The following is a 27,281-nucleotide window of genomic DNA, read 5'->3' as shown; positions in this document are numbered from 1 at the left end:
GACCTGCATCCTCTTTTCTCACAGCCCGACTGAAAAAAAAATTAAATCAGAAAGAAAATCACAAAGGATGTAAAAATACTGAAGATTGTAAATTACCTTGGAGCTACCTTGCTTCCTTAAAGGGCTGCTGTCTCATACCACACCTAGTCATTAGAATCAATAATTGCCCATGCAGTTAATGTTTGAGCTGCTGAATCTCTGAGGGCAAGTCTGAGGAACTATAAACTGGATAAGCAGAAGCAGACATCACCAACCTGTGCAAAGGTGATTCCTACAACTGAAAGAAAGAATCATTTTTAGAGCAAAATAAGCTTTTCATGTTACAGGTAAGGGATGATCTAACTGGCATTTCACAGAAAGATTTTAAAAGCTGAAGCGGGGGTTTTGCTAAAGGATTTTCAGGCAGTGTTAGGAACTCAGCTGTCCCTGTAAAATGGATGACTGCTGTGCTAAGGCTTAGTCTGGTTTATATTTGATTTGGATCAATTTCCTCTGTTTTCTCTTTGCTGAATTTGAACATCTGAAATCAATCAACTAAAGAAAATAATATTTTTTTTCCATGGAACGAAATACTTGTGATTGTTACTGATCTTTAATCTCCGGGAATATTCTTTGTTCTCTGAATGTTTATTATTGAAAGTCACTGGGATATTTGTGTGATGGTTATCCTAGAGATTTCTCTTCAGTCATGGGAAGCGTGAGGGATTATTGGGGATATAGCACTGAGATGAAGTTAAGAATTGAAGGAGAAAATATGGCTCCAGTCCTCAGCCAGATCTCAAGCTGCTTTCAGTTAAGCTAATGCTATTCTAATCCTGAAACTCCCTGTTACTGAAAGCTTTTATATGAACCTATATATACTGGAACTCTATTCTGAGTGACAGAGGAGTATGGATTTTGGAGTTTTGGTCCTTGGCAGTGAGATGGTTCATGAGACTTGGTAACAGTTTCCACTGAAAAATGAATGTTCAAGGACTGACTAAGACTTGCAATAGGCACCCTAAATGGCATGACATAAGGAAATTATGTTTATGTTCAAAGAGAAGAGAACATCAAAGGCACTTGTCATGCAAACTGTGAAATGGCTGCATTTCCACTGCTCCATTTGGTAGTCAGATCTGGACAGGAGAACCTGGCCATGACACAGCTACATTTAGCAATTAATTTTCCAGCATTTTCTGTCCCCAAAAATAAGGTTAGATGTGTCTCTGAAACTTTCTCTCTCCCTGGTAGTCCTGCTCCTTCTCTTTTCCCTGAATCCAGACCATGGTACCCCAGACCACCCCATATGGTTTTTCCCTTGTTTTGATGGCCTCCCTTGGTACTTTTAGCTCCCTGGTGTTCCTCCACCACTGGCTGGCAGAGGGACTCCTCTAGCCATGCCTCCTCCAGAGGGGCAGACAAAACCCTGCTTGGAGCCTCTGGACACAGACAGCAGCCTTACAGGATGGAGAGGAAACACCTTGGGTACTCTGTCCCACCTTCCATCCCAAATTAATAAGAAATTAGTTTTTTTAAGTTCTCACATGGCTATTAAATGCAGCTGAAACTGGCCAATATATTCAGAAGACAATGGCAGGAGGGAAGGGGAGGGGAGAGGTTGTACAGGCAGAGGAACCGAAAGAATTTCCATTGATTGTATAATCGGAATATCAGCAACAGTTCTGGTTCAAAGTGTCCTTCCAGCAGGTTCAAAGTGCCTTCTCCTTCTCTCTGCCCTGCCTGTGCTACCTCCTCTGGCTTCAGGAAGTCTGTGAAGGACCCACTAAGGAGGCATCACAGTCGAGCATCTACAGGGACTCAATATCAGCCCTTGTCTCATGACAAATTTAATGATTTTCCTGATCACTTCTGGTTTCAAAAGCATGTCATATTATTTTCTTCCAGTACCCACACAGTTATCTCCAGCCCAAGGAAAGAGCCCAGTACTTTCAAAGGGTGTAATTACATACACAGTATAACCTAGCTCAGAATAGGATTTGGAAGATAAAGTCCTGTGGCATGCCCTAGAATGAGTGCTGGAGAGAACAGCAGTGTGGGTAGCAGTTTCTATATTTACAGGTCCCCTTTTTGTTCAGCCATTGAGGAAAGTAAAGGAGATATGATGGGAAGCATCTGGAGGGAGCTGTGCCTCCACACTGTGTTGTCCCCATTGGTGGCCTCCATGGGACAGAGCTGTGGAAGGATTCCTGTAGGTGTGAGCCATACAACATGAAGCACCACTGAAGATGGCAGCACAATAGGGCACCTCTTTCCAGAACCAGCCTCATCCTCTTGGTTAAAATCTAGAGGCAGCGAGGAAGTAGGACTGCATTTTGAGAAAGCCACCTAGTTTTCAGGAGGATGTAACATAAATTGAGAAAGTGAAATTCTTTGAAATTTGAGGCAGAGAGCGCTCCTTGGACTTGGAAATTTTGTTTCCAGTAGCCATGTTGTTTTAGGCTTCCTTTGCCTCTGCAATCTGTAGGAACTGTAGCAAACAGTTGTTTTTTTGGAACCAGAAGACAGACAGCACCTTGGGATGGTCTCTGCAAGACTTCTGTGCTGTGGTTATAGCATTTCCTGTGAATGCCTCTTTGCCTTCAGTAAAGAGGAAATGAAAATGGGTCTGGAGTAAAGAATCATTGAAACAATGCGGTTGCATGGCTTGAACTTTGTGCCAGATTCAATCTTTGACAACTCTTTGGGGCTCTCACATACTGTATCTCTTCCTGCACCATTAGGCACAACCTGATGGGCACAGCCTTCCTTGGCAGCCCAGGGGTACCACTGGTCTTCCTTTCATGGTCAGAGCTCCTTCAGGGCTCTCTCCTCAGCTCTTTCCCTGCAGCTTCAGGAAAACTCAGCTGTTGCCTTTGTTTGCAAATAGACTGGCCCAGCTCTATGGGGCTAAAGTGACTGTCATCTCTTTGCAGGAGCTGAAGCAAAGCATATTCCAGTATGCTTAAACTGTGTGAACTTCAATTTCTGCTTCTCCTTCACTCGGTGAGTTACAGGTTTTCCTTTGTTTATCTGTGAGCAAATGGCAAAGGCTGCCTGTGAGCCTCTGAGCTCTAATCCGTGGGGTGTGCCAGCCTGCAGGTTGGGCTGGCTGTGCTCCCAGCAGACTGGCTGGAGCTCTGGGTGTGGGAGTGTGTCCCTGGCACATGCGTGTGACCCCGCAGCAAGTTAAGAAGACATCTCAGTCATTAGGGGGAAAAAAACTTCAAAAAGCCTAGAAGGCACCAATTTACTTGTTTTGCCTCTTCTACTTCCTCTTTAGATATCACTGTTTTCAATACATAAACTTCATGCTAGAAAAGATTTAAACATACTGCAACAAATCACCAAGGAGTGAAAACATCAGTATCAGGTGTTCTGCATTATAATCCATACATGTCCTGACATATTAAATGTATTCTAAGACATATAATGGGTCATAGTTTAAACTGTGCATATTAATTACATATCCTCATTATTTGGTTCCTGTGAATCCCTTTTCAGAGGATTTTCTGAAAGTGAAATGTATTAGTTATGCTCTTTATGGATCCTAAGTATTAAATTCAATTGATTTACTGATGTTTTTATAGTGGTGACTTCTACTTCACAATTGAAATTAACAGAAAATATTGAAAAAATGCATCAAATTCAAATTCAGTTAAAAATGCCTCAGAGTACGGAGACCTTGGGGGGTGCCACAGTGAGTACCTCCTTTTCCCTTCCCATTTCACAAGCTGCTGCTTGTGGCAGTGCTGCCTCCCTCCCACCCCCAATGAAGACACTCTGCAGGCATTATAGCATCTTCAGAAGAGATGCCAATGAATATGGACCAAGAGGTAAAGCCTCTTTCCCCTTCAAGCTCCAGAACAGTGATTCATGCTGTAGAAATATGTTTGGAAATATTTATGGTACACATAAAGTACTTTTAATCGACAGAAGTGATATAGCATACTTGCTTCATAGGCTGCACTTTGAACTTGTGAGTTTTATAACATCAGCCTTTGTTCCTCTGTGGCAGGGAACATGATAAAGCAAAATCTGTCCACAAAATGGCCCAGGGAAAAGCCTCCAGGAGCCAGGCTGTGCCAACCTGTGTGACATGGGAATAACCATGGCAGGGCAGATTCAGGGTCCTGATATCTAGTCCCTGGCAGAAGCCAGCAATCAATATTTTGCAAAAATATTAAAAGGTAGCTCCAAAGTGCATTTTTCCTGGATGCATAACTATCAAATTGCATTTGTTGATATTCTTCTGCTGACACTAGTGCTCACTAACATCCCTCCCTCTCCTCCCCCAGCTCTCTGCTTTTCCTGTTGTCAAAAGGAGTCACAAAGCCTTGTAGGCAAGTGGGACATCATCTCTGGGTATTATTAAGAACAGTATGGAATTATTGAAAAACTACTTGTGACACACACAGAGAGAGCAGTGCTTTGGGGTGAATTGTGCTGAACTTAGCTATGTTTTTGTCATAGGCAGAATTAAGCTTTCCCTTGGTAATATGCCAACTGTGCTTTTCTGTGAGAAATTGAATAGCTGTCCCAGCAGCAGTAAGATCAAATCCAGAGTAAAAGTCATGCAGCAGAGAACACACACACGCCTCTGTGATGTCATGGACAGGGTGGAAATGGTACTCTAAATCTGTAAAGCAAAATAAATTAATTTTACTATGGAAGAAAATAAACTTTACCTGTGCAGCCAAAAAAATGGAGCCCTAATTCTGACAGGCAGATCCTCAGTGTTGTCAAGATAGGTGGTGAAGAGAGGGAATTTGAGGAAGCTTGGTCTTGCCTTTGAAGAAATAAGTTGATTGTCTGAACCACAGTGTGACTTGTCTGGTGTGCAAGGCCTGCCCTGAGAGGCTCATTTTTGCCTTTTTTTTTTTTTGTTTGGAAGCAAGAACAACCCTGAAATGTTAGGGCAGGAGTATGAGGGTCTTTGGGCACTGTGTGCTCATAAAACTAAAAATCTGGCAGAAAAAACCATAATGTTAAGATATTGCTAGCCATTAGGAAGTAAACAGAGACTGAGACACACTTGTATGATATTTTTGCCATCAGGTAAAAGAAAAGGATCTGAAGGACATGTTTATTCTCTGTGGTTTGATTTCACATGCAAGTGATGTGAAGACACAGGGCTCAAGTGGCTTGCCCAAATGGCTGTGGCACTGTGGGGGATGGTGTAGGGACCCAAGGAGGGCCACCTCATTCCCATACAAAAAAGATTTAATTTACTAGAGAAATTACAAAGGATGCAGCTGCAGCTCCTCCCCATCCCCAGGTGTGATGCTCAGTTTCCAGACGCTTGTTTTCACAGGGCTTTGTGGCTCCTGGATGGGTTGTGGATGGTCCTGCTGGGGACACAGAGGAGATCCAGCAATGATTTTATGAATTCCCTTTTGCTCTCAGTCTACATTCATCTATTTTCTTATTCTGTTTGCTCTTGAAGGTAGATCCAATCTCGTTTAATTATGTAGTGGTCAGAAAAGGGCAGGGCACAAGCCTTTGTTCTCAAATTAATAAATTGCACTGTTTTTAAAAATGATATATGGTAAAAAACCTGGAGATGTTCAGTGCAAACCTGGAAGGATATCTGCCATTATATTATAGCAAAATAGCTTATAGGAGGCTCACAGGGAGCTGCTGTTTGTGTGTGGTGGCAGCAGACATCCCTCAGATGCTTTCCTCCATCCCATCTCTCTCTCTCTCTCTCTCTCACAGGCTCTGTGGCTTGATGTGGAGGGCCTGAGTGTCAGTGGGCCTCTGAAGCCCATGAATTTCACTGTTCAAGAAGGAGGGGGTCCACGCATCCTTCACCAGGTAATCAAGTGTTTTATGTTATCAAGTGTCTTGTGTTATCCATTCTGGTCAAAAACCCCATAGGCTGCACACAGACACCATGTATGAAGTGTTGTCTCTGTGATGGTGGGAAGGACAGTCCCCCAAGAGGATCTGAAATCAGTTTTTAATTTCGCTTTCTGGGAATTCAAGAGTCTTCATGCAAAGAGCAGGAGACAACCCCATCTCAAACACCTTTTTAAGAGGATATCCTAAGACAGAGATTAATGAAATCAGCATTCCTGGAGATTTTCTTTCCATGCAACTTGTGTCATCATTTTCCTTTGACTCTGAGGTTTTCCTCTCAAAGCCATAACCACAGAAGGACAGATCCAGCTCCCAGGCAAATGGAGGATGTGTGTCATTTTTTTCCATTCCCATGCTCAGACAAAGCCTGTCCTAAGCAGACGTTTGCTTTGGAAAAAAACTGCAGTTGGGATTTCTTGTAGCATTCAGGAAATAATGTGAAAACTCCTCTGTTGAGGATCAGAAAAGAGCAGACTTGTTTGAGCAGACTCTTGAAATATCATTATCCCAGCCAAACACATTGTTGGCAAGAGATCTTAAAAGTCACAAAAGCATGAATTTTTTTTTTATTATGGTAAAAATGCTAAAAAAATGACATTTTTCCCCTCTGTTATTTTGCCTTTGTAGTTCACACTTGAGTCGCCTGCTGTGAGTTTCAGAATGTCTGGTGAAAAAGCTGGAATTATTGACATTGAATCGAGCACAGGCATCCTGTATATCAATGGATCTCTGGACTGGGAGACCAAACAAGTGCACAAACTGCAGGTAAACAACTCAATGAAAAATAGGAAGGGAGAAGTATTCACATTCATCATCTTTTGGTAAACCTGATACTAAGAGAAATCTGTTGAAATTTTGAATCCTTTATTTTGCCTATGTTTACAGGCAGTTTTTAATTTTTAAGATCAAGATTTGCTGGAAGACATACAGTTTTGTAGCTCTCAAAGACTGAACAGGAAAATGCTCCTTAGCAGAAGAAGGCTATGTTGAGAAAACAAAAATTGTGATGCCAACACCAACCCTTTAACTCTCTTAATATGAGGAGAGTACTTGACTGGAAGTAAAGTCTAGCCTCATGAATGAGCTTCTCTTGTTATCCCTGATGGCTGACACAGTGAATTCCATGTGTGGAGTGGAAAAATAAACAATTGTAATAATTTAGAAAGCTTATAATTTACATGGTGACAAACTGAGATTGGCTCAGTTGGTTAGAGCATGGTGCTAATAATGCGAAGGTTTGATCCCTCTATGGGCCATTCACTTCAGGGTTGGACCTGATGATCCTTGTGGGTCACTCCCAACTTGGAGTATTCTGTGACTCTGTGAAACAAGACCAGTAAAAAACATTTATGCAGAGAGGCACAGATCTAACCTCTGTCAGACAACAGCAGAAAGCTCTTTGGCGGATGTTGAACCCTAAGAGAAGAAAAAGCTTTGTGTGCTTGTCCTGCTATTACACCTTTTTCATGAGGATCTCACTAGTGTAAACACTGTTGAGAATGGAGGCAGTCTTTGGGTCTCAGTATAGCTTTGCTCTCTTAAACCATGTCAAAAATGGTGTCGTCTTTTTTCTGAGGCACTAGCAGCTGAGAAAGAGATGATCATGAGAGGACCACTATCTGAACAAAATACATGATGATTTTTAGCCAGCCTTAGCAGTCTTTCTAAAGACTAGCACTTCATGTTTCATGGTTTCACATTATTAACTCTAAAGCACTCTTGGATTGGAATTGGAGAGGACAATTTTCTTGCCCCAGAAGTTAATAACCCTAAACATGTGAATCATTTATAGACAAGAAGTGATGACAGAATGAAAAAATTATGCTTGGTTAGGCATAAATAATTGTGATTTTTTCTATTATGTGCAAACAAAATGAAGCGTGACAGATAAAATATATATTTTGTGCTTTAAAGTTAAAGAATTCTGGAAAATAAGTCAATTTTTTTGGGAAAAAAGTCATTAGAATTAAGAATTAATTTTTCTTTATTAACCCTTATATCAGACTATTTATCTGATTTATATTTTTAACAGCAATTAGTTATAAATGCTATATCATGTGGAATTTTCTCCTTTTTTGCTAGAAAGTATATGTTGCTGTTTAAAGAAAAAATGAGTTCTAAGCTGTGCAAAAATAGAAGAAGTCTGCTGAACCTGAAGTGGGAAATTGTCCTCTGAAAGGTGTCATCAGAAGCAGGAGTGGGTTATTTTGTTTGTTGGCATTATATACTGTGGTAAATTTTTTGTCAGGAAGCTACAGTGACAAGTTTGTCTTTGTATGTGGAGCTACCCAGTGATTGGTCTCACCAGATTTGCATCACAGTAAGAGTGATCTGGCATTGGACATCCTGACATTAATTTATGCTTTTTAGCTTATCTGCATGAAAATATTTCTTTACCGTTCCTTCTTTTTTCAAATCAGGTGGAAAGTCTGGATGGAAATGGAAGTGTTGTTAAAGGTCCATTTCCTGTTACAATATATGTGGAAGATATCAATGACAACCCACCAGAATTTGACCAGAAAAAGTACTTTGGAGTAGTGAGGCAGAACTCCCGTCCAGGTAATTGCCACCATGATTAAATATTATCATTAATAATAAGGTAGGTAAATTAAGCAGGAAGGTAAAGTGATTGCTGTACAAGCTGGAAAAGATCAGTTTTTCTTCCCACAGGACTGTACAAAATATGGATGAAAGTCTCTATAATATAATGAAAGGGCGAAGAGGTGACCACCACGTGGTCTAAAGGGATGAGTGCAATCAGAAATATTTTAGTACTTAGTCTTTGCAAGTGTCACTTAACAGGCAAATACTTCTGCTCTCTCCATTGTTTTGAAAAAACAAAAACAAACAAACCAAAAACCAACCCCTTATGCTAGAAGGGGTTTAAAATTTAGAGGCTACCAAAGACTACACAGAAAGAGAATGCTAAGACTATCTGAATCTTTACAAATCAGTGAAAGAAAGTGCCAGGGTAGATATGGGGTATGTGCTTACCATGAGTCGTGCTTCTCAGAACATGGGCTGAAATTTAAAGTTTAGAAGAGACTCTTAGATTATGGATTGCAGTGATCCATAATCATCAGGAGTCATGCAAGTATCAAAGAGCAGTTTGAGACTTACATGTTGGAAATGAAGCAAAGGACTCATAAAGCTGTTATTGCTGTGACTATGGACTCAAGAAGAAACTTTTGCTAAAGAATATGCGTATAAACCTCCATGGGGCCAGAAAATGATTCTGAAACATATAACTGTATTCTTAACTGCATTCAAGTCAGAAAGATTTTGAATGTTGTAGTGGAGCTTAAAAGGTAAAAGCTGAGTTACATCACTATGCATTTTTTTTTCATTGTATGATTGTTCTTCTATTATATCTGTGTCTCAGGCCATACCCAACTTTTGTCAAGGTGTTTTGTGTTTAACTGGTTTGTGTAAGAACTGTAAAGTGGCCTTAAGGAGAGATTTTAGGGAGCTGAATTCTGGGTTCAGGCACTCTGGTATGATAGATAGCTCTCTGCTGATATGAGTCTGTCACCTTCTTCATCAACTGGTCACCCCACCTATTGTGATCCTACTAAGCAGAGCTGGTAGAGGGTTGACCTGTGGGATGGCATACAGCAGTGTAACCTCTACATGTGGCTTCCCATGAGAGATGCACTATGGAAAAATGGGTGCTCCCTGTAAGTTGCTTTCCTGGTTTGAGAGCTCTGCTCAAACGGATTATGTGTTGAGGTTCAGCTTCCTCTCTTACCACTTTTTCTTCTCCAATCCAAACAGGCAAGCCCTTCATGTATGTCCATGCCACTGACCACGATGATCCTACAACTCCCCATGCACAGCTGTCGTACAGCATTCTCCATCATTTTCCCAACCCCTATGAAGAAATGCTTTTCCAGATTGATAATGTAACTGGAGCAATCTCACCAAGCAGGACAGGTATGTAAAAAGATTCTTGTTTGCAAAGAGCAAGCATGAGTTTTGGAGTGTGCATAGGAACAAAACAACACAAGTCTGATGCTACATTCTGGATAAATGTTGTTAGTGAGACAGACTCCACTAAATCCCTGGTTTTGGGGAACTTATTTTTTATCCCACCAAATTCAAGGGAAGCTAGCAGAAATGGAGATTGAGATCAGAAAGTACACTGAGAAGAGAGATAGATCCTCTGGCCTTCACGACTACACTGTGTCATAACCTGGAATTAATTCTCTGCCTTGAAATTTAGAAGCCCAAAAGCAGTAACATGAAAAATGCAGAGAAAGCTCAGCTGGATGTGTGATCCCAACTAAACTGCAATGATTTAGAAACACCCATCGATTCTGCTGGGCTCAACAAGTGCCTAACTGGAGTGAGGGCTGTTCAGTGATGCCTCTACACAAAATGAGACCAACAGCACAGGGGCCTCATATGATTCCATCCACATGATGCTGCTTCATTCAAAGAACCCAGAGGAAGTGGCTTGCTGAGGTTTGTCCCAAAGGACCATCTAAAACATAAGTCTGAAGCAGCTGAAGAACCATAGTGCATGTAGGAGGCAATGGGCAGATGAACAACCTCCACAGCCTCTGTGTCATTTCTCTTGACTCTCTGCTCTGTTTCTAGGCTCTTATTACTTGGATCCTCAAAAACAGGACACCTTCACACTTGTTGTATCCGTGAGGGACATGGCAGGGAAGACTATAAATGCTTTCACCAGCAGTGTTGATGTGATCATCACTGTGATGGAGAGCCTGTGGAAAGCTCCCCCCACCATCTACATCAAAGAAAACTCAACCCAGGTCCACCCTGTTAACATCAGCAAGGTAGGGTCCTTGACCACACTCCCTGAACTTCTCCTTGTACTACACAACTTTTTCCTCACCACTGACTGTGAAGGTGTCTCCACTGCATCCAACACTGGGTTTTTCAGAAGGACTTTGTCACCTTCCAGTTATTTTCTTAATATGGCATCCTTTGGAAATGATTCTAAGTGGAGGTCTCATTGACTTTTTGTTAACATGAAAGTTAATAGTTTGGAGGTGACTGAGATACAGTCAATACAAACACTAGACTTACTGGACTTTGCCTTTCAGTTTGGGAGCAAAATCTGGTCATGGGTCCTCCACGCTGTGAGCAAACCAAAAGTTTTTTGGAGCCTATTTTGAGGTTAGCTTCTTCCACCTGCAGAAGAGCAGGTTGGGGACCAGCTCCACAACAGCCCTGCTGTGGGCAGTCCTCCACACTCAGGGACACCTGCAGTGACCAGTTTTGTATCATGCAGCACAACTGCTACATCAAAAGCACCTGGAAAGGACTGAAACACTCTCCTTCACATCCTGCATTCTCACAGTGTTCCTCTTTTCACAGTTCAAACACAAAATATTTTGCTGATAACTGCAGACCAATAGCAGTGTATACATCAGTACATATTAACTAACAGGCCAACGGCCTTTCAGAAATATTTGACTTTGAAAATGCCTTGGCAATGACACCCCCAATGCTGTCATCCCCTAAACATGGCAGGATTCCATGGATCCTGTTCACAGGAGTAACTGGCTTGGTGGTATTCCCACTGGTCTCAGTGACAGCCCAAGGAAGTCCAGAATGAAAACAGATGGAAGGAAAACTAACATGTAAGGGTGCACCCATTTTGGGGTCACTTGCATATAAATTTCAAGTGGTAGCCATTGGCATGTTGATTCTACCTAGGGGAAAATGAAATGCAGTTGCTGCTATATAGAACATAAACCTTAACTCTGACTCCATTAATTTGCCAGTCTGTGTCCTTAATTTCATTTTAAATGTGCGGCACCCCAGAAAAGAGCCTTCCTCATGAGCTTTGGTGAATGTAAAGAGTATGCATACACCTATTTACAGATAGGTGCCAGGTATTTGTTTTCACAGAATCACAGAAAGATAGGATATGCTGTATTGGAAGAGACCCATCAGGATCATCGATTCCATCTCCTGGTCCTGTGCAGGGCCCCCAAGAGTCACACCATGTGCCTGAGAGCATTGTCCAATGTTTCCTGAACTTGTAAAGGCTTCGTGCTGTGACCACTTCCCTGGGGAGCCTGTTTTATTGCCCAGCAACTCTCTTGTGTGAAAAACTTTTATCAAGGTCATTCTGCAGGGCCTTTCTGTCCTGGAGGGAGTTGACAGCTTCTCCTAATTTAGTGTTGTTCTGTTGTTCCACTTCTCTGAATTACATAAAACAAAACAACAGACAGGAATAGAGAGTGTAAGAAGATAGAAATAATTAGTATCAAGATATTCAAATGCAAATAATGCTTTTTTTCTTCATAATCACTATTTATCTCCATATCGCAAAACCCTTTTATAAAAAGGTATGTGTTGTAGCCCAGCTGGATAGATGGAGAAACTGAGGTAAAGTGGCTTCACCACACAATTCAGAGAGCAGAGGTGGATTATCAGTCTAATTTTCTGCACTTCATCCCAAGAGCCTGCCAAACTCTTGATTTTCTGATTTATGAAGCTAGCAGGAATGCGATTGTTTCTGTTTGTCGTCCAGAAATAATCCCTGTTAAATCTCACTCTATACATCTGGCTTCCTATCCTGACTTTTTTTTGTTGGTTTGTTTTTGTTTTTTTTTTTAGGTGCAGTCAAATGAACCAGGTGTAATTTATGAACTTTTTGAAAAAGAAAAGCTGCCAAGGCTCCCATTTTCCGTCAGTAAGAATGGTGATATTTATGTGACTGAACCATTGGACAGGGAAGAAAAGGAAACTGTAAGTAAACACATAAAACTTCACTGATGGCAGAGATCACAGCAGGAAGCTAATTATTGGTGTGGGAGTAAGTGTGAGAAAACTCAACAGAAAGGAAGGAGGATGAGGAAGGGGAAAATAGATAAAGGCTTTGTTGCGTCACTTTTGTTTGGAAATTTTGTGGAATATATGTGAATGTTCATCTACCTACCATACTGTAAACAGTCTTCAGGTTCTTACTCTAGAGTGGGTCTGGCAGCAGCAATCACTGCTCATAGCATATGTGCAATGTACAGTATGGACCAGCTATGGGAGAGCTGTAGGTGCACAAGTAAGAGGTAGGTCATGGGAAGTGTGAAGTGCAGAAGATCTGGAGGTTTCCAATCTACTTCAGATCTTGGGGACCACAGATTTTAAAATCTTTTGAGGGCTCAGGCCTCAGAAACTGAGGGGTGATGGAAGAGTTCTGATTTAAACAGAGATAAAATACTGAACAAACTCATGAGAGGATATTTCATATTCCTGTAGTTACATACTAAAATGCAAAATATTGTCACAGTGGACATTCAAGCTGTCTAATTGTTTTATTTTTGTTACAGTATACATTCTTTGTGGTGACAAAAGATAGCAAGGGAGAACTGGTGGACAAGCCTTTGCAAATTCACATTATTGTGGAAGACATCAATGACAATCCCCCTGTGTGCCAGCAGAACCCCACCATAATTGAAGTTCAAGAAAATGAAATAGGAGGCAAGAAAACAGCTTCCGTTAATTTATATACTTCATTGTAGTCCTCTTGTTTCTAGCTGTGTGTGAATGAATCTAGAAATTCTGATCCCAAAGAATGAAACATGGCTATCCCAGGGAAATATTTCCCTGTGCAAATAGCCCTCCTGTTTTCCCTTCAGTAATTCTTGTGGAAAGTATTTAAAGAACCTGAGAAGGACACACTCAAAACACCTACTTTAAAAATGCTGTTTTATTTAAAATATAAACCTACATTTTCCCACAACCACAATTTGGATAACTGCTTAGACTGTATAAAGAAAAACACCTCTATTATTACCAATACAAGAAATAGTGTTCTTAAAATGGTATGAGCCCATTTTCCCTCATCTTGCTGCTCCTCCAGCATAATGCCTTTGACTTCAGTGGACCATAACCAAAATCTGTCCCATGTCATGACATCAGTTATTTGGTTTCAGGACTGAAGAATCTGCTGTTATAATCTTTTAGATTGCCCTGACCCTAAACCAGTATGTTGGCATGCTAAAGGAAAGACTCCCAGAAGTGAAATGACTGTGTCCACTGAAGTGTTTTCCATGCAGCTTTATTTTTACTGACCCTCTACTCTTTGCATCACTGTTATCACTGTGTACTTCTATGGAGAAACAGGACCACTGCATTATCTGTCTGACTCTACTCTGCTACAGGAAGTAACATTGGCACTGTGCTTGCTACGGACATGGACCAGAAAGACACCCTTAACTCCCGTCTGCAGTTCCAAATCCAAAGTCAGGAACCTGGGTTTCCCACAAAGAACCTCTTCTATATCCAGCAAGACACTGGAGATTTGCAATTAAGTGGCCGTTCCTTGAGCAAGCGTGATTCAGCCAAGTATTTCTTGAAGGTCCTGGTGACAGATACAAGTATGTAATGCCTGCTGTTATACGTTGGAATAACTCTGTTCACACTGGCATGACTTGTGCTCAGTGTCTAAGGGATGTGGGAGACAAGGAGGATTTGCTGAACAGGCAGTAGCACTGAGAGCTGTCTTGCTCTGACATGGTACTGGCCCTGTTCTTGAAATGCAGGGAGATTAATCATGATTTATAATGCAAGCATGGAAGGGAACCAGCTCTAGGACAGAATGTGGCTAAATTGGGAAGCTTGTTAACAAGTACTTCAGTAAGAGATTTCCTTCCACAGGAGGAAAAAATGAAGAGATCATGATTGTGGTTTCCCCCCAGATCTTTCAAAGGGACTTAACTGAAAAAAAAAAATTAAGAAATTAAAAACAGCTGCTCAGACAGTCCAGATAATACTTTAAAACATTAAGAGAAAATTAGGCTGAAATTAAACTTCAAGAATAATCTTGTCCCTTATGTAAATTGCCAGGAGTCCTTTGTGATTCACTGAATGGAAAAGAAATCAAACTCCATACCAAAGCTTAAAGCTTTGTGCTGGAGTCCCTACAGTCAGACAAAACTTGTACATGAAGGAACTGGCATGGAAAGAAAGCAGAGTGACATGTCTGTAAATGAAATTACATCATTTTGGCAGATGATGGAAAGCCTTCCAGAGGGAGAAGCTTTGGATGCTTATTTGAATTCCATCCAAACAATGTTGTTTAGAATTTTCCTTAACTTTCAGCTCATGAAGTATGTTCGTAAAATACTAACACCAATCTATATATGGATATATTATGCTTTTAAAATCACAACCTGCCATTGCTATGGGTGCCCCTGTTCAGGTAGTAATTAGATTTACATGGATCTGAAGTTTGTCTGGCTGTTACAAAACTGAAGGTGCTGCCTGATGACCAAGAGGACATGGGAGCATTCACAATCCGGGGCTTACTTTTTAACATGGAAAAGTGATACTGAGATGGCTAACACAATTCATAGTTATCATCATCCTGGTAAACAGATATGGTTTTACCAAAGTGAGGGAAAGGAAACAGGATGGGACAGTGCTGAAGAAGTTGGGAAGATCAATGGTAAGATAGAGAGTGAGGTTGTCGTTGACTAAGAGATATCTGAGATAAGTGCTTCTCTCAACTTAGTGCTTAGACTGGGGAATCTGGCAGTGCTCACTTCTGCTCACAGTGAGCCCTTCTGAAGGAAAATTATTTTCAGCAGAAGGCCTAGTGTGATGTTGTTTGTGTCTTTCCATGCAGAATTTCAAACAGTCTGTGATGTGGAAGTACATGTTATTGACATCAACGATCAAATTCCCATCTTTGAAAAATCAGATGTGAGTATTTTTAAAACCAATACGTACATGTGAGTATTTTGCATGTTCCAATAACTTTTGACAAGTGTCTGAGCATACCTTCAATGTCTATAGAATATCAGTGGGAAACTAGTCATTTACAAAACAAGTAACAGTGTGACCCACTAGTAAAAATAAAGGCAAAATATTGCTGTAAGTCTGCACATAAGCTCTATCTAGACAGACTAACAGCTAATTAGGAAATTTAAGGTAATTTTCTCAGTGGAAAACAATGTGTGCAGAAAGAAATTACTCTTTTAAAGTAGTTTATTCCAGAAATGCAAGTTCTGAAGAGAAAAGGGGAAGAAAAGGCTCTAAAATTAATCAAACAGCTAAATGAAAAAAGCTGGCATCTCCCAAGTACCTTTCCAAACACAGCACTAGTGTACCCAAAATAGCCAGAAGGTGCGTGGGCATCAAAAGCTCTGTATGGTTTGGCCAGAAACAGTGGTCCAGTGATCCATGCCCAAACACATACCTGGTTCCAGGATGGGTGTCAGGCTCTTGCCTTTTCTCTGGTGGAGGTGCTGGCATCTGGCAGAGACCTGCAGACATTTTGTGACTTCTACCTGATGGCCCAAACCTTTTGGCAGACACTGGAGTGGCTGAAATATGTACACAGATGTGTCCCAGCTACCACCATTCCTGCAGGCCATGTACGTGGTGGGCTCAGGAGAGCTGTCTGGCCTATCAGGCATACTTGTCCTTTCAGGGAAGCTGTGTTGGTTTTTGGGCTTTGCAGACTGCGTTGCCCAGCTCTTTGTTGTTGGCAATGGCAGCACAGTCAGGTGCAGGCAAGGTGCCCTGGCAAGTTTTACACCATCTCACCTCAGGGTCTCAGTCCAGGACCTGGTCTCACGGTGAGGCTTCTGGGCAAGGGCACACATTAGAGTCAGAAGAGCTGGGATGCCAATGTGGCAACAGCCTATGGTGCATGAAACAATCAAATATTTAATAGTGAGTGGCTGGGATGCTCAGAGGGTACAGAGAAGCTGTACTGTTCCTGCTGCATGATCGTGGGCTGGTTTTGACAGAGGAGCCAAAGATTTGGGACTGGTGCTGTACTAGTGGCACTGACATAGATCCCATCACCCATCACCCATCATACGATAAATGTGTGACTAAAAAACTTCCCTCCTTCCTGTGGGTGCTGTGGGTTAAAATACATCCATGCATGTGGGTCACAAGCTTGTGGTTGTGCTGAAGTTTTTATCCACAAATGGTGCTTGGTATGTCATGTTTCACTGACACCTCTCTCTCTTCAGTATGCCAATGTGACTGTGGCAGAAAATATCCCAATAGGAACTGTGTTACTAGAAATTCAAGCTACCGATGGAGATGAGCCTGGCACAGGGAGCTCCCTCATCATTTACCAAGTGAAGGAAGGCGATCCGAACAACACGTTGATCATAGAGACAGACTCTGAAACAAACCGAGGGTTCCTCAAGGTTAACAAGGTGAATAGATTGGTTTTATTCTTCTCCTTTAATGCTACTTATTTGTCATACACAGTTACTGCCCTGGTAGTGGTTTGTGGGGAGGCTGTTGGCTGGTGGTGCGTGGGGGCACCCTAAGCATGGTGCTGACTGCAGGAGGCTCCACTTTTGGACTCAGGCTCTGTGCCTGTGCAGTTTCACACACACCTATTCTCCTCTCCTTCCTTTGCTGTGCCCTCACCAGTGCCACCACCAGCAGCTCCCTCCACTGGCTCTGCTGCTGACTGCTTCTCCAGGAAAACAGCTTCTGGCTAATGAAGTAGGTCTTTATGCACCATAAAGACAAAAAGCTGACATTATTTGAGTGATTTTGCAGCAGCATTTCTGGACAAGAGAAAGCCAGCTAATGCTTCCATGGGCTGTGGTGGTAGTGGTGGGCTGTGATGGGGCAGATTCTCCTTCCTGCAGTTGCTCTGGCCATTAGTGGCCTTTGTAAGGCAAGGTGCAAGGGCAGCCAGCGTGTCTTAGTGTCAGCATGGAGAAACTGTTTGTTCCTGATGAGGGAAACATTGATTGTGACCTAGCCAAGGACAGCATGTGCTGCAGTAGGTGATACAGCCCATATGTCGAATGCTGGAAACAGGAATATATGGAACGCTTTTTGCTGCATTCTTGTATTTCAATAGCAAAATTGCTCTCCCTTTGAAATTAACCTTCTCAAAGGTGCTTGGACTATGGGTCCAGAACACCTATCACTCATTTTCCAGGGGGTGCCATATTGTGTGCATCCAGCTTGTGTGCTGCCACCAGCCCAAGCACAGGAGAGGCAGTGTTTGGAGGACCATCTTCAGGATCAGTCTCAGCCTCAGCCTCATTTTTTTTCCCAAGGAGGCAGTTGTGAGAAACTCTGTGGTGTAACAACCCTCGCATGACTTTTGGCACCCGGAGGTCATTTGAGGCCTTCTCATACAGAGCTATAAATACTATTTCTGTAAACAGGATATTGTTATTAAACTTATTCGAGCAGGTGGCAACATTATTAGAAAATGCAGTTGCTGACGAGGCTTCTAAACACGCATATGGTTTCATTTAAATTGACCATTCCCAGTGTCATTTTCTCCTGACAGCTCTCCCTTATTTTGCTTGTATTTGTGATGCAATGTCCCCCTTGAGAAGAGGGGCACTTTTGCATTTCTCATTGGAGCTTCCTACAGCAGCAGAGCCATTGCTTCAAGAACCTTCTTTTTCTAATTTATCCAGGCTCTTGATTTTGAAACAATGCCTGTGTACAACCTGGTGATCAACGCCACAAACCCTGAACCGCTGGTGCCAAATGTGCAGTACAACTCGAGCTCTCTTACCACGTTTAAAATTTTTGTAACGAATGTGGATGAGCCACCTGTTTTCCTGAATCCGGTTTACAAAACAGAAGTGTCTGAAGACATTCCTGTCAATACCTTGGTCATGACGGTGGAGGCCTATGATCCTGAAGGGGATTCTGTACGGTAAAAGAGAGTGACTGTGATTAATTAATTGAATTACGGGTTTCAAAAATCGTTCTAAAGGAGGTGCAAGGCAAATATGCCCAATGCTTGGCATGTGGAAAAATACTGTTTTTACAGAAGTCTTATCTCCTAGTAGAAGGTGGACCTGTGGTGGGGTGTGGGTCAGCGACCCAGCAGCAGCAGACTGCTGGGTAGATTTTCTCACTAGATTTCTCTCTGTGCTGTGACAAGCATCAGCCTTGAAACAGGAAGCCACAAGGGAAGCAGGCTAATTTATATCTCCAGGGAAAAGGTAGAGCTGGACTGAGAATAACAAGGTTCCATGTCCGTAATGCCTTTATCAAAAAAAACAAAGCATATACCGTGTACCACTGAACCAGTAGGAGAGTAACTGCTCTTCATGCCATGCAGGAAACCATCAAAATACACAACCTCAACTTTTTCTCCACCAGAATACACAACCTCAAGTCTACAATTGAAAAATAATTCATTTTCTTTCCTGGCTATCAGAGATGACACACCTCTTTCTATTGTGGATGCAATGCTCTGTGCAAGACAACTCCTGTGCTGTGTTGCATGGTGTAAATGTGGCTTGCACAGTAGAGTCGGAATAATTATTTGTGACTTTTGCTGTACAATTCTCAGCTGGAATGCTGAACAGATCAACTCAAAATAAACTGTTCTTGAAATTTAACTAAAATTCAGCAAAACATCAAGTAGTTAATGGAGTTGCATAATATGACTCTTAGGCCTCCTGTGGATTCTTCTTATTCCCAGAGATTTCTCATCTGGCTTTCTACTTGTCCCTAACTTTTGGGAACTTATCATGTTTGGCCTTCTGTCAAACTGGTTTGAAAGTGAGCCACATAGTCGAGAAGCTCTGGGGGATGATGACAGAGACACATGACAGGAATTCAGATATACATAAACCACATTTCTTCTAAAAATAGGTTGAAGGCCATAAAATAAAAAGTATAAAAAGTAGATGTACAAGTATACTGTTTCTACTGTAAAGGGTACTGAAAGAACAAAAACATTGGATGAGAGGGTCAGGTCACTTCTACTCAAACGAGTGCCTGTGCTTTAACTGGGTCATATGTTCATGGTTAAATATGTATAAGTAAATACCCAGGGATCTTGGTGATTTTTTAAACAGTGATATAAATGCAATTATGTGGTGATGCTTAAAGCACTCTGTTCCAAGGCTGTCCCAGGTAGTTACGGGCTGCTCCAGACTGGCAGAGGATAATCACCACAGTTCACCTTGGGGTCCTGGTCCCTTCTCAGTCCACAGTAGGTTACCTGACTGCACTGGCCCCTCTGTCCTCTAGCCCTTGGCTTGTGCCCCTATCAAAAACAAGATGTGGGAGGCATGATGGGGCTAGATGGACACAAGGTTTGGACAAATCACACTTCTGGACTCAGTTGCATCCCAGGTTCCCCATTTAGAAGGAAAGTGGAATTGCAAGTACACAAGCTGCAGTAGCAAAGGCATTTCCATAGTTCTGCTCTCACTCTTATTCTGGATGATTTTGGCCTCTCTTCCTCTGTCTGAATCTCCTGATTGGCTGTAATACTGTTGTACTGTGACTCTTCCAAGAACCCTCTCTTTGAGTACAACTGTAATCAAGCTTCTTGCATAAAATCAACAAAGAAGTATTTGCTTTGCTGGAATTTTTTCCCAATTTGGAATGGTATATGTGATTTCTTTTTCTCCTTATTTTTTTCCAAAGATACTCCTTGGAAGGTGATGTGAGACAATGGCTGAGAATTGATTCAGCCACTGGGAAGGTATACACTGCTGCCCGTTTGGATCGAGAAAAACAAGAAATATACTCTGTAGACGTTGTTGTATCAGAGCAAAGTAAGCGATGAAACAACTAAACATACACAGAGAGGAATCCCCTGTCCTTTCTCTTTTATGAGGAATTATACCTACCATGACTAAACCCATGAAAAGTACTGGAACATGTAATCTCAGATAGAGAACCTGTGGTGTATCCTTAGAAATATATATTTCTTAAGAATTTAAATTTCATGCAGAAATTTTGATGCTGCTTGGTAGATAACAAGGATTAAAATAGCTTTCAAGAAGTTGGGCATGGTCTTATACTTGCTTGAACCACATGGCTTATAGAGAAGACTCAAATTTTTTCCACTGTTTTCAGTATTAATATTTTCAGCCACTTTTTTTCTCTACAGCTATGTAGATTTTAGTCTTTCTCCAATGTATGGTTAAGCATTCTGAAAATATGCCTGGAGAGTAGTTTGTAACCTTCTACAGAACTGAATTTTATTAGAATTAAAACTAATACTCTATCAAGTCTGAAATATATCAGGACTTATAGTTTCAGCCATTAATATCTTTCAATTTTGGCTTGCATTTCCTATGTATAGAAGAGGGGTGGGAAACCCATGGTATTTCATGCTTAAGGGTGCTCTCAACAGCACTGGAGTCGCAAGAGTCACTTTGGATGTGACTGCTTGCCAGATATGATGGATATGACAGATTGCTAGATACGATCTGCCTTCTTTCCCTTGCTAGTGTTCTGTAGTTAGCAAGAGCTGGTGGTAAATAAACCATGCTTGTTAAAGTAGTGGCAGCTACCACAAATCCCTCAGGACCTCCTGAGACCTTCTTTCTGCAACCTTCAGACAGAGCACCACCTCTCACTGCCTATCTGATGGTGTACCTCTGTGATAGCTGCAAATGCAACAGCCCAGAGTGTGAATCCAAGATGTGCATGTAACTTTGCATTCTGTTAAACTCAACAGATAATGCAGCTCAGAAATCCAAAGCCTTCCTGGTTCTACACTTACATGATGTGAATGACAACCCTCCACAAATAGCTACGGATTATCCTACTTTCTTCTGCTACCCAGTCAGTGGAGGAGAGAGAACTCTTATTCAGGCTATTGATGCTGATGAACAGTTTTTTTATTCAAAATTTACGTTTACCCTTGCGAATGAGATGAATGCAAGAAATAATTGGGAAATCTCAAAATTCAATGGTAAGCTAATACAGCCATTCTTAATATGATATGGGACTCACTTGGTACTCAGGTGAATATGAAGAATTACAGAGTTCCTTTTCACTCTTATTATTGCATAGCCAGTGTTCCATGTAGAGAATGATTAGGTTATTTAGAACACTGAAGTCACTAATTATTTTTTGCAAGAGATAAAACCTAGTATGTCACAAGCTATAATTTCCTGAGTATTTTTGAGAGAAGCATGTAAGTACGAAATACGTCTGTTTAACAAACACAAATCACTGCTGAAAAAGAAATAGAGTAGTTTGCAATCTGTACATTTCTGACATTTCATGTGCAAAAGGAAGTCCTGCCTCACAAAGTGAATGGAGCTTTTTGAAGGGGACAGTAAGCACATGAATAAGTGCTTGGCTGATAGAGCCTGTCTGAATTAATAAAACATGTTTGATGAGTTGTCCCACTAGAGAAAGCTGGGTTGCCACAAATTTAAAGTTATGAAAGAGTAAATAATAATTTAAAATTCAGGACTTGGAGTAAACAGTCATCTCTTGCAGTGAGGGGACTTCATGTGTAGTTTTCCAAAGCTTTTTTTGCTGAGATCTGCGTAACTCAATACATATGTACATATGAGTGTGCAACGAGGAGGCAAAGTTTACTAATTATACAGTTTTTTGAATAGGAAACAAATGTGAAGGATTTCAGAACATTCTTCCAAGACTGAGTTGGTTGAACAATAAAATTGATAGGTGCCAGTGAACCCTGGACTCCCAAATTCACTTTTGCCATCGTGGGTGCTGAGCTGGCTGTTTTGAGTTAGGAAGGAGACCTGTAAGCAGTTCCATGGAAATGTGAGATCAATTTATCAGCAGTATTCAGAAAAACAGATCAAATATTGAGTATTACCAAGAAACAACCATAGAAGCCCCTTAGCTGAGAATGTTTAAAGGATGAGAGGGCATCAGGAGAAAATAAAATACATGCTTGCTTTTTCACTGTAATCTTCATTTATTCTGGAGACAAGATACTTAAACAGACCTTTGATCTAATTCCAATGATTATTATGACCTTTTCCAGTCTTTAAAGAGTCTTAGATGTGACAGTGTAAGTTCACTAGAAGGATGGTTGTCCTACATTTCCTTGGGAACAATTTAATCTGGTTATGGTCTTTATGAGTATAGGGGGCTATTCCTGGTCTAGATGGGATGCTATCAGTGTACCACTACCCAAGACCAGATTTGGCCTGGTGTAGAAACTAGGAAGGAGATTTTATAGTCATATTATGCTGAAGGCCAGACTAGGCTTCTAGATATTCCCTTTTTACTTAATGTCTGCAAACCAAAGAGATCTTAGAAGACATAGAGGAAAACAAAAGTTACTATTATGTACAAAGCAGCCTTAAAAAAAAGAACACTTGCAGCTATAAATATTGCAGGTATGAATATTGAACTAACTTTCTTTCTGGTGCTGACATGAATGTCCCATTTCCTCCTTGCAGCTACTCATGCTTACCTGTCCCCAAAACATGCTAACTTTGAAGAGAAGACGTATGAAGTTCCAATAATACTTAATGACAATGGAAATCCATCCTTGGAAAACAAAGTGAATCTTAAAGGTATTCTATGTACAGAACTATTAGCTCCAAGACAGCAGTTACGCTTATAAATAACCAAATGTGTCTATTAAACTTCTCATTAACCTCATGACATTTCCTTTTGCAGTAAGCATCTGCAAGTGTTCCAGTGAAAATTCCTGTTTTATTGAAATAGACCGTGAGCACTACTTGCCAACCGCTGGGCAGGCCATTGGGATTCTACTTGCAGTCCTGATCGTCATTGGTAAGTCACTTCTTCTAGGTTGGTTTGAAGCCAGATCTCTGAGATATGATGGTGCTGCTGCATTTCTGAAACTGATTCACTTGTTGGGTGAAGATTTGTCATGCATGCTGCAGAATGAGTGAAAAATCCCATGATTGTGTATCATGATGGCTGCAAACTTCTAAGTTTTTGGTTGTATGAAAAATATCCAATATCACAACAATGAGCTAGGACAGAAAAAACCTGCTGAACTTGTAGCATATTGTCATTTCATTGCTACTTATTGCCCTTTGCCTCTCAGGGAGGGGATTTGAGCTTTTTCTTAGGTGTCCAGATTATAGTGAAAATAGTGAGGCTTCCTACTTACATTATCTGAACTTACAGTTATTGTTTTAGTCACCTATTTTAGCTTCACAGGTTTACATCTTTCATATTCATTCTAACATGGATAAAGAGGAAATAAATTTATATACAGTGTAACAAGCTCATTATGATTTAAAAAATCAAACTATACATATATATATAAAATAAAAGAGGGACTGCATCTCAAGACAGACATGACAAATCCCTGATCAGAGGGAGGGGGGCTAAAATAGACACTTTGTCATCTGGTCAGATCCTAGAGGAAATGTTTTCCTCTGGGGGAAGGCCTCTGAGCCCCAAGGCATCTGATCCTGCCCAGCAGTTCCTTGGGTCCATGCTCTTGGTCCCATGCTGCACAGTCCTTCCTCAAAGGTATTTGCTCAAGAGGTAAAGCACTGTGGATATTACAGTGCAGTGTCATGGCCCTTGCTGGAACATCTTTTCAGAAAGTTTACTCTTCCCTTTACACACAAACATTCTCTTCTTTTCAGGTACCATTTTAGGGGTGGTGTTTTGGCGCATGAAACAGAAAGAGAAAAAGGAAAAGAGCCAACCCAAAGATGCAAAAGATAATGCTGAGCTCGACAGACTGGCTTAAAGACTGTTTCATCAAGAGACAAAACCACCCTTTGGGTTGTGAATGAATGAACTCTGAAGCTTCCAAGGCCCAGAGGTGTTTTATCACAAACAGGATAAAACATGCAAAAGTAGACTCCCAGGGGTTTGGCCTCACTTTTGTATGTAATATTATTTAGTCACAAAACATAAAACATATGTAACCTTCAGCAGCACCCATTAATAAGCACATCAGCTTTGACTGAAGTGTTAACTCATGACAACACCAAATGCTGAGCTCCTCCAGGGATACATGGGACCAGTCTTCCTCTGACAGCTGAAGTAAATACAGACTTTACAGAGGACTACATATTGTCAACCTGCACATATTTATCTCTTTCCAACTCAGTAAGTGACTGAAGAGCAGATTGAACAATAAAGTCCTACATTTGAAGATACCCCATGAAGTTGTAGGAATCTCTCTGACTCTCAGCAAAGAAGATCCCAAACTTACTGCAATCTATAGTCTGGCCTGGGTCATGTCTGCTTACATTATGCTGAATTTGTACTATCAATGTGACTTTCAATTTCTCTTTTTTGATATCCCACAGGGTAAAACCAGTTTATGAAGCATCATGGCCTTTCATTACTCTTTCTAAGTTAGAAAAAACCCTATACAAAGTCATGTGGGTAATATGCTGGTTTGTCATACTGCTGCAAATATTTCTCTTGGCCCCTACACATAGGATAAGAATAAAAATGTCCTTTAAAGATTTTAGTCCCTGCTTATTTTATAAAAAAAAAAATTAAAAATGAGAGTGTGCATGAAAGCGAACCATTGCTGCTTGGTTCTCTATTGTATTTAACCCTTACTTTCACATAATACAGATTAAAATGGCTCTTTGGCCAGAGTGATGTGTCCAGCAAATTCACGATGAAATGATTCTGAAGCCACTTCTGTCCTAGTTACAGTAAAATGTATTTGAACCCAGGGTGACACTCAGAGAAAAAAAAGCCTTTCCCCTAACAGCATGCCTGTAGAAGGGCATTTTTGGTGACAGTTTGAGGAAGGCTTTTCTTTTAAGCTATAAATAAAAGTTGACAAATATTGTGTTAAGCGGAAAAGACAATATACTTCTGAAAATATTCAAGTAAAGTTCATATGGAAAAGAGTATATTTGTTTACCCAGGACTTTTTTAATGGCTTTTGCATGCAGCACAGAACTAGAAAGAAAAGAACATTTTTTTTGGTAGCATTGCTTTTATAATAGGTTTTCCTAGAATGCTGCCAGCAAAAACTTTGCCTTTGGGCTTCAGCAACACAAGTCAATTGTTGTACCTCTTGCCCCAGCTTCCCCAGCTGTTGGAGCTCTGTTATTTGCTGGGGGGCTCACTGCTGGAATGTATTTATTTTATGATGGGAATGTAATCCATTATATTTGGAAAGTATGACATTCAGTTACGTCAGTGTGTCCAGGGATTAAGATTAGTATATTGTTTTATAAATAAAGGAGACAAAGTTCAGCAGTCGTCGTACTTGTGTATACCAAGACAGCTTTATCTGAAGATGGGGAAAATGTGCAGAAGTTCCCCTTTGCTCTATCTCCCTGACCTTTCTTTGTGTTTGTTAAGTTTATTCAAGTGCATCTCCTACTTTGAACAACTTTTTTTCTGGAGAAGGGTCAAAAAATTTCTGTCCTCATTTACCTACATTCAGGACTGGTTTGACAGCAGGACCTTGTCCCTGTCCCCAGCCTAACATTGCCTCTGCTTCTTGTGTCTCATGGGGTAATTCACTGCACCCTCTCGCACCTGCCCACAGAGCTCCTTAGAGGGGCAAAAAAGTTCCCCCTTTTCGGGGTCTTAAACACATTTTCAGTCTTGAAGCTTTCAGTCTCAGTGCATTGGGAATCAGCCCTGCTGCAGGTATTTACTAAATGTTGTTCACATGAGGTAGGAGAGTCTGAAGGAAACCACCTTGGGGTGTTCCTTCTCTGGAATCTGCCCTGGGGTGACATCCCCAGGGGCTGAGCACACTTGCTGCTACAATGGCCCCTGACAGCCCACACCTCTGCCTGCATCAGAGCACAGGCAGGGCCTGCAGCACCCTGACTGCCTCACCCTACCTCTGCCCCCTTCCCCAGACCACTTCCGAAGGCTCCCTGTGCTCAAGAGACTTGGGATGTTCATTCTTGCAGGAAACACAAGTAGTGCAGCTGCTGGCTAACCTGTGCCTGGGAAACCAGTGCTTCTTAGTGCTTCTTGTACAGTTCAAATTTAAAAAGAAAGAAAAAAGAAAAAAGAAAAAAAAAAGAAAGAAACTTCATTTCCAAACCCTGACACAAATATTCTCATTTTTTTCACCCTTCTCGTGCCTGCCTGCCAGGACTTCTCCCCCAGCCCTCCAGGGTTTATTTAAGACAGTCTTGCTCTGGCTCCTTTATTGGTTCAGTCTTTTTTGGGAGCCAGACAAAAGTTCTCACCCAGCCTTAACTCTCCCCCTGTGGCAGACTGCTGCCCCTGGCCTCCTTTCCAGAGGACAAATTCAGTTTTCTTTGGGTCTCCGGAGAGGAAAAGAAGCAATACTTATTATTATTCCTTCCCACCACGCTTCCCACCAGCTGGTTCCCAGGTCCCTGCAGGAGTGGCAGACATTAGGGCATTTTGCCCTTGTATGTTACACTTTTGCTCTGAGCTCAAGAATGGGCATTTCTTTTTGAGCTCCTCAAAATCTGAACAGTGTCTGTTGGTCACTGCATCCTCCAAAGTTGTTTCATTGACATTTACTGGTAATAACTGACAACACATAAACTGCACTTTGCATATAAAAGTGCAAAGTTACAGACAGCATTGAAACAAGAATTTTCTACAGACTTCCCCCACAAAAATAGATCTCTGAAGCTGGCCACATTATTACTTTTTAAAACACCTTGGAAATATTGTTTTCTAGTAATTCTTTTTCGTGAATAATAGATATTGTATATTGGCAGGATTTGTATATTGGCAGGATTTTCACACCTACAGGAAAAACTAGGAAGAAATTAGTAAGGTCTGCAAGCATTAAAGCGGAAGTA

At 41.2% G+C, this 27,281-nt stretch overlaps 1 protein-coding gene across 1 annotated transcript; it reads left to right on the top strand.

Moving 5' to 3' along the window:
• The first annotated feature begins 247 nt into the window (after positions 1-247).
• Positions 248-25,020, top strand: CDH17 (cadherin 17). The gene is made up of 18 exons (XM_083873765.1): positions 248-326; positions 2,916-2,985; positions 5,698-5,796; positions 6,469-6,606; positions 8,262-8,400; positions 9,616-9,774; positions 10,441-10,640; positions 12,436-12,567; positions 13,146-13,296; positions 13,980-14,195; positions 15,446-15,522; positions 16,806-16,997; positions 18,237-18,481; positions 20,215-20,345; positions 21,257-21,493; positions 22,971-23,087; positions 23,194-23,310; positions 24,144-25,020. Exons 2-18 carry the CDS (start codon positions 2,941-2,943, stop codon positions 24,248-24,250), a joined length of 2,502 nt encoding a protein of 833 aa, XP_083729891.1. The 5' UTR covers positions 248-326; positions 2,916-2,940; the 3' UTR covers positions 24,251-25,020.
• The last annotated feature ends 2,261 nt before the right edge of the window (positions 25,021-27,281 follow it).

The sequence above is a fragment of the Zosterops lateralis genome (genome assembly GCF_965231275.1).
Source record: "Zosterops lateralis genome assembly, chromosome: 1".
In the NCBI taxonomy this organism is placed as follows: domain Eukaryota; kingdom Metazoa; phylum Chordata; class Aves; order Passeriformes; family Zosteropidae; genus Zosterops; species Zosterops lateralis.
The sequence above is the reverse complement of the archived record's forward strand: the minus strand, read 5'-3'. Positions and strand labels throughout refer to the sequence as shown.